The sequence below is a fragment of the Nothobranchius furzeri genome, chromosome 6 (assembly GCF_043380555.1).
Source record: "Nothobranchius furzeri strain GRZ-AD chromosome 6, NfurGRZ-RIMD1, whole genome shotgun sequence".
NCBI classification, from domain to species: Eukaryota; Metazoa; Chordata; class Actinopteri; order Cyprinodontiformes; family Nothobranchiidae; genus Nothobranchius; species Nothobranchius furzeri.
In genome coordinates this window covers 73,381,548-73,389,625 of record NC_091746.1, presented here as the reverse complement: position 1 = coordinate 73,389,625, position 8,078 = coordinate 73,381,548, and the positions used below count along the sequence as shown (strand labels likewise).

The 8,078-nt window shown below is 41.5% G+C and overlaps 1 protein-coding gene across 2 annotated transcripts; it reads right to left on the bottom strand.

Moving 5' to 3' along the window:
* Positions 1 to 1,530: 1,530 nt before the first annotated feature.
* On the bottom strand, positions 1,531 to 7,949 carry LOC107375090 (dynein regulatory complex protein 9). 2 transcript variants are annotated; one of them, XM_054744686.2, is made up of 7 exons: positions 7,815 to 7,949; positions 7,558 to 7,647; positions 7,354 to 7,468; positions 7,211 to 7,285; positions 2,078 to 2,209; positions 1,922 to 2,011; positions 1,531 to 1,844 (listed from the first exon to the last, which is right to left on the bottom strand). In XM_054744686.2, the coding sequence occupies exons 2-7, from the start codon at positions 7,644 to 7,646 to the stop codon at positions 1,698 to 1,700; spliced, it is 648 nt and encodes a 215-aa protein (XP_054600661.2). In that variant the 5' UTR covers position 7,647; positions 7,815 to 7,949; the 3' UTR covers positions 1,531 to 1,697. The 2 variants fall into 2 exon arrangements, with proteins under 2 accessions (XP_054600661.2, XP_054600662.2); XM_054744687.2 differs by having other exon boundaries at positions 7,597 to 7,647.
* Between the last annotated feature and the right edge of the window lie 129 nt (positions 7,950 to 8,078).

Sequence of the window (8,078 nt, the reverse complement as noted above, 5' to 3'; positions counted from 1 at the left end):
AAGCCCAATGAAGTGGGATTTGTTTCTTTAGTATTAGTTTTAAAATGTTAATTTTTACTTTAGAAATAGTTTTGTCTTTTCTTCATGCCTATGTTATTTAGGCCGTACTTTTATTTGGATGTTTATTTCCTTTTGGGTTTGATTGGTGGAGCTGATTGTTCCCAGGTGTGATTTTTTATGCTATTTAAAGAGCAAGTCACCCCCAAATCACCTTGTTTTCCTGATAAACTATATAAAGGCGTGTCTAATCGTGCTGCAGACACGTGTAGTCAATAGTTTTGCACTTTAGTACATTTTAGTTTACATTTACTAGGACATCACAATAGAACTATAGACACATTTGTGTGTGTGTGTGTGTGTGTGTGTGTGTGTGTGTGTGTGTGTGTGTGTGTGTGTGTGTGTGTGTGTGTGTGTGTGTGTGTGTGTGTGTGTGTGTGTGTGTGTGTGTGTGTGTGTGTGTGTGTGTGTGTCTGCTCTGTCTTCTCCATCCCCAGTGAGTCGTGGAGGATGGCTGCTTATACTGAGCCAGGATTCTCTGGAGGTTTCTTCCTGTTAAAAGGGAGTTTTCCTCTCCACTGTCGCTGCATGCTTGCTTAGTATGAGGATTGCTGTATAGTCATTGACACTAGTCAGTGACTTGATGCAATTTGCTGGGTTCCTTATATAGGAAACATTATTTCTGATTGGCTTAATGAACTGTGAATTGGAATGTTTATTATGTGAAGTGCCTTGAGACGACTCTTGTCGTGATTTTTAGCTATATAAATAAACTTGAATTGAAAACTTGAATTGAATAGTTACAATTTAAATTTTCTGCCTGAAACTGTCAAGTGTTGTGCCGTCGTCAGGTAAAACCTCTGCACTGACTTGTAAAGAGCAATGGAATAAAAGCCTGGGTAACGTACTGGCTCCCAAGGAAAACAACCTCACCGTCTGCAATTTGCCTCCAATTCCTTCATCTTGAAGACCCTCTGGCTACACACCTTCTCACACGCTGGCCTGCTTTAAACAAGTTTAGGTGCGACATCTTTGACATTTTGTCCCATCTGGGGTTGAGTGGTCCCTATTACTACTTTTTCTTCCAATCTCATCCCCCCATTCACAACCCTGTTAGCCAGAAGAGAAGGCTAATGAAGCCCACACACCCACACCCACACTGTCATTGGCCTAAGGATGCTTTGTATTTTCTGAAGTGTGAGAAAATTAGACTCAGTAGATAATAATAATAATAATACATTTAATTTATAATGCTTTTTATATGAAGAGATCTCAAAGGGCACCATATATCTGTAAGTGTCACTTTTCAGATTGAGACGGATTAACACCTGTTTGTAGGATTACTTTTATCTTTTTTATTTTCTCATCTGCTTTTGTTTATTCTCACTTATCTATTTTTCTGTGTTTTATTTTCTATTTATAACCTGTGGGGACACGCTGGGTTTGGTTTGGGGATTGTCTCAATGCTCAAGGCTAAATGGTCACACACACACACACACCCACCCACACACACCCACCCACACACACACACACACACACACACACACACACACACACACACACACACACACACACACACACACACACACACACACACACACACACACACACACACACACACACACACACACACACACACACACAAATAAAGTTTGAAATACGAGGCCAACAACCACAGGCAACAAATAAAATAAAACAAGTCATTTCTTCTTTCCTTTCTTCTGATCTCCTGCCTTCTTTTTCCCCTTTTCTTCATTTCCTTTCTTCTTCTTGACTTTCTTGTCCTTTGATTTTTTATAAGCTCCTAGTCGTCGGCGGATCATGCAGCTTCTCCACCAGGTCTGCAGCTGCACACACCAGACCAGGTCACACAGAAACGTGTAGCTAAAGCTCATGAATTGTTCCTGAGAGTGGATGCTGTTACCGTGGTTGCAGCTCTGGCTTCTGCTTCCAGCTGACGCTGCTTTTCCTGCTCCTTCCTGTCCTCCAACACCACCTTCTTCATCTCATTAAACTGAAACAAACATCTAATCAGCACCCGTTTGAAGATAGATGTGCAGCACGGCGAACTTCTTCTCACCTTCCTCATCGTCTCCATCCGTATGTCGATGGTTTGTGTGGTTTTGCGGCTCAGGCTGTAGAACTGATCCTGCATCTCCTGCAGGATCTTCTCAGTTTCCAGATGCAGCTTGTTCAGCTCCTGCTGGAGTTCCTGTTCGGATTAGCTGCAGCTTTCACTAAAGTCATTTTTACATTCGATACACAGCACATTCCTAAAGTGTTAATTTTCTGGTGTTGGTCCATTTTAACACCAAGAATAGTTCATTTAACACTAAAACGAGTTCTATAGTTGATATGAATTGAATGAATGAAATGAAAAGCTTTATTTGTCCCAGGGAAGGGAAATTAGAGTTTCAGTACACACAATTCAAAGATCAGACACACTGGGCAAGACACATGACAAGAATTGGTGACTGTGGTCATTCGCAACCGAGTCGCGCTACCTTAATAGAGAGAGAAAAGGATAACGTGAGGAATGGATTTGGGAGGAGGGAAAAAAAGGGTTTTCACAGCATCTGTCTGCATTCCTTCCTTCGTGGGGGTTGTTGTTGTTGGCATCTTGAAGGCTGCCATGGCGTCAGGCGGATAACAAGACTTTGTTTGGGTCAGGCAGAGACAATTTTCCTCTCTGCCTTCAGTCTGTAACCGATCATTCAAGTCCTCCAGTGAAGCCAATTTAGGTTTTAAACATCTCCACACCGTCCGGTGACCCTCTCCGAGATGACATCCATTTTGCGCACTAATACCGGTAACGCAGCTAGAACATTGTCCAGCTTACGATTCACCTCGAGTAACGTCCCAGTCTGTGAGGTCTCCACACGGACGGTGCTTTCCGTGGGTGCGGGTCGCCCTCCAATCGCTCCCGTCTTCCCAAATTTCCAGAAAACCAGATATCCTCCCACTCCAATCAGAAGAAATCCAGTGATCATCAGGCCAAATATCCACATATCTTCGACGTCCTCAATGGACAGCTGGGAGAGGCATACGATCCTCCACACCTTCCAGGAATCGAGCGCATATCCCGCTGCGTGTGTCCCTTGCGGGCAAGTGGGAGCCCCCTCCTCCGTTCTCATCGTAGAAAAAATCTTGATCGCGTTGAATGACCAGTTAATTAAATCCATTTCTAAAAAATAGGGATTTCCAGAAGAAATGCAGAGAAGCGCTCTGTAGGCAGATGGGACAAAGAGCCTTGGGAAAAAAGATAAGGGAGCAAAGCAGAAGCGTTTGTACTCTGCGAGTGCCGGAAGAAGAAGCTAACAGTCAAGTAACACTGACATGAGAGTTAAATCCCAGTGTTAAAAAGGAGTGTTTCCTATTCAACACTGTAGGAGTCATGTTGGACAACATAACTCCAGAAAATGTAACTCTGAACTCCCACAGCACCCGCAGAGTTAATTTGTAGACTCCACCCTTTTATTCTAAAAGTTGGACTGGTAGCGTCCGATTGGCTGCAGAGAGTTGCAGGAGCTGTAGTGGGCGAGGTGCATTGTGGGTAGTCATGTTTTTAGTTAGTTTGTTCTATTTTGAGGTGTTTTGAATGTTTATTTAGCGGAGTTGTGTTGTTCTTAGTTAGTACTTTGTTCACTGTAGCAAATGTGGTTTTGCTTGTTATGTCATGTTTGTACCGTGAGCGAGGAGGCCGGTCAAAAGAATGGGACCTCTGTGTGTTCCACTAGCACAATAATAATGTGGCGCATGGCTAATAGTACATGCTCAGGACCCTACTTGTGATCCTCTCCCACTGACTGATAGCAGTCATGAGGGGTTCACTGCACGAGTTAGCCAGTGTAGCTAGTAGCTTCCTGGCATGGTACACTGAAAAGTATTAAAATTTATGATATCATGATGGAGATTAATAGCTTGAGTGTAAACTGACTCTGAAAACTAACATTGGTGGTAGTGTACACCAGTGGTTCCCAACCTTTTTCCCAAGGGACCCCTTTTTACCAGTAAAATTTCTGACGACCCCCTCCCATTCTCTCTTCCAGTACAAACATTATTAAGAAATGATAAATAAACATTTTAATATGCTTTGATTCAAAAGATAACAGTAATAGTAGGCTCCAGTACAGAACAAAGTCATTAACAAAACCAAACAGAGCATAATGTGCTTGACAGTTTGTATTGCTTTTCTGAACACATTGTTTCTTGTAAACACTGATAAATCAATCATTCATTTCAATAAACGTTTGACACATAAACAATACACTGAGCAAAATGTACTTAAATGTGTATATTACTGTTTATACTAGATTATTTACTGTAAATGCTGTGATTAATCATTCAGTCCTATCTTTAATGAACTTTTGACACTTGAAAATAAAACAGTGAGCTGAGCAAAATGTTAATTTTTCTGTACTAATTATTTCCTGTCTTAATATCAGTAAACTCTTCACTCATGAAAAAAATGTGAGCAAAATGTAGGTTATAAACAAGTAATAAATGAAGTTTTAACCCCTTAAAGTGGAGAGGTCTTGGCGACCCACTGAGAGGCTTTGGCGCCCCCTTGTGGGGGTCGGGACCCCCACGTTAGGAACCACTGGTGTACACAACAAATTCAACATGCTCAGAATAACTCTATCAGAGTTGATTTAAACACTTTTAAAGTGTCTACATGGGTCCACCCCAGTGAGTGTTGATTTAACACTTTTTGGAGAGTTGGTACTTTAACTCAGATTTAGTGTTATATATTTATTTGGTTTTTAACACTAAATCAGAGTTAAAGTACCAACTCTTCAAAAAGTGTTGAAATCAACTCTGACAGAGTTATTTTGAGCATGCTGAATTTGCTGTGTAGGAACAGTCTGACATCTCATAAACTTAGCATATTCCTGTATCCATGACAACAATGGTCCATTTTCTCAGAAACTAAGTAAATGTCGGAATGGTCCTCCAGCTGAGTTCAGTTTTAGCTTCGTGTTTTTATTTGCCTCACACTGGAAACACGTTTATGCATCTATTCAACAGGTTAGGGGATTTAATGTCATTTATAACTAATATTACTGTCACAACTATCAGTTATAATAAAATATAGTTATTAATATTATCCTATTCAGCAGAAGTGGGACCAAGTCACTGCTTTGCAAGTCACAAGTAAGTCACAAGTCCTCCAGTCAAGTCCAAGTCAAAGACAGCCAAGCCCAAGTTGAGTCCAAAGTCAATGGTGTGGAAGTCCAAGTCAAGTCCAAGTCCTTACCTTTGAATTTTCAAGTTATAATGAAGTCATCTGTCCAACTTCCAATTTACCCCTCTCAGGCTCAAAATAAGTTTTGATAAAAAGACGAACAACTAAGTCCTTCTGTCATGGTCTGCGTCTACGTCTCCCCTCATGTGTCTCCTTGTGTTCTCCATCCGTCTCTAGGTTCTCCTGTTGTGTATCCTAGTGCCCTCTTGTGTCGTTGTCAACGTCTTCCTCGTGTTCCCAGAGCTGCAGTCCCTCTAGGTCCCCCAAACCCCCCCCCCCCCCCCCCCCCAGGTTTCTCCCTCCAGGTCCTGTGCTCCCTGTGGTCCTCCTTAGTCACGCCCCTGGACTTTCTCTTTCTGTGTTCCCAGATCTACAGCCCCTCTAGGTTTCTTCCCCTCCTCAGGCATCCCCCTCCCATGTCCTGTGCTCCCTTAGCCCGCTTTTAGTCACGCCCCTGTAGTTTTTCTTTCTGTAGTGTTTTCCTCTAGTTTCAGCTTCCCTCTTAGAATATTAATTATGTTTGCTGCCCTTCAGGTCTTTAGGTTTTATTCTTAGGTCATTTTTCTTTAGTTACAGCTGTTCATGTTATTAGTCTCTCTATTGTGTTTATTTTTCCCATCGGTGTTTGAGGTTTTTTCCCCCTCCTTAGATTATTAGTTATGTTCCTGCTCTTCTTGTCTTATTTGTTTCCTCCACAATAAGTAACTCAGTTCACCTGGTCTCTCTCCCCACACACCTGCAGGTCATCTCCCTCTCATCCTCCCCAGTGTATAAAGCCCTGTCTGTGTCTCAATGTCTTAATGTCCATTGTTTGGTGTCAGCGTTGCTTTGTGCCTCGTCTCTTGGTTTTGTGCTCTATGTGAGCTTTCGTTCTCCTGGTATTCAGGACTTTGGTTTTTGGCTTCCTGCCCTTTGGATTTTTGTTTCTCATCCTAATAAAAAGGATTTTACCTTTGAACCACTCCTGCCTCGCGTCATCTGGTGTTTCCTGCATCTTGGGTCCTAACCTCCTCCTAAGTCGCAACGTGACACCTTCAGGGGAACTTCTGAGTTAAAAAATGCTCATGAAATACGTGTGTGGAGTAACCAGGCAGATGGGTTTTAACGTTGCAAATCTGCAACGCCTGCTTCCAGAGGGTTAATGACAACGATAATAAATAAATTCCAGAAACTGAAGCTGATGATAAACAAAGAGCTGCTGCATTCAGCAGAACAAGATCAAACCCAGAATGAAGAATAATTTAAGATTTATGTCCATGTCCTTCCACTTTTCTGCTAAAATATCAAATATGCTCAAGTCATCAAGTCAATTCAAGTCACAAGTCATTGGCGTTCAAGTCCGAGTCAAGTTGTAAATCTTTATAGATTTTATCAAGTCAAGTCAGGTGTCGTTAAATTAATGATTTGCATCCGACTCGAGTCCAAGTCATGTGACTCGAGTCAACACCTCTGCTAATCAGTAGGTTTTGTTCAAGGAGCAATAACATTTTTCACTTTGAAACAGGTTGTTTAGGATAATAAATGAAATAATTAGAAAAGTGCATTTCATTTATTCAGGTTATCCTTTTCTACTTAAATGTGTTTTCTGACCCAAAAGCATTTAAATGACAACAAAAGGAAAAGCAGAACGAATCAGTAAGGGGCTGAAAAGACTTTTTTTTAAAGTAAAAATAATAATAAAGGATTAATATATTTCTGGGCACCCAAAGTGCTTTCCCTTTTTCACACACTGCTGGTGAGCTACTATGTAGCCACAGCCACTCTGGAGCGGTCTGACAGAGGCCATTTTGCGCCATCGGCCTGTCTGACCACCACCAACATAGCCAAATCGAGTGAAGTGTCTTGCCCAAAGACACAACAGTAGAATTTTAGAAGTTTTCGTTGTCTGATGGTGAAATCTTGTGAAACTAGAAAATTATGCAAGGATGCTTTCACACTTTCCGCAGCACCAGGTGTTGCTCGACTAACCTCACGCTGGTTTTGCAGGAACTTCATGGATTCTTTGTGATTTATCTTCTCCTGCTCCAGCTTTTTGTTCAGTTGCTGAGGGGAAAGGACATCCTGAGTGAAGGGGAACATGTGGCATGCGTGCAGAATAAAGATGGATGTACCTCAATCTGATCAATCAGCTCATTTTTAGTCCATGAATTCTTTGTATCGACGCTGGTCCTGGGCATCGTCGCCCCTAATGGCACCGGTCTCTGTCCCACCTCAAATGAAGACAGTCTGGATTAAAAGACACACCCAATGATCAGACTCATACAACTTATTATTATTCCTTAGAAATAAAACAATAGTACTAATAAGTGATAAACCCTTTGATCTCCTCCAGTTCAGCTGCGTGGTCTACGTACGTCTCCACTTCAGCTGCTGCTGCAGGAATCTGAATGGGGGCTGAAGACATCCTGTGGACAGTGCGGAACAAATCACTCATGTAGAATAAATGCAGCAGTCTTCTATGGCAGTAAGAATTTGTCTGAATTGCTCCCTGATTTACTAAACTCACAAAATTATGAACACTGCCACAGTTTAAACATTGTTTATAACAACTACCTTCATGTAAAACTCTCACCTCTATCCCAAAACAGCGTTTTCTTCGAAAAAATGTCCAAATGTTTATTTTCCCTTCAGTTTTCAACACAAGAGCACAAAGATTAGCCTTAGCTAACAGTTTCTGTGTCACTATGGCAACCGCGTAGACATTGCTAGAGTAGACGCCGTTATGGAAAGTCGATCTCATATCTTTTATTAATTTTATTTTACATGGTCACGTGGTCTGATGTTTAGTTTTCCAAATGAAATCATAAAAAAATCTGAGATATTTATGGTTCTGGAA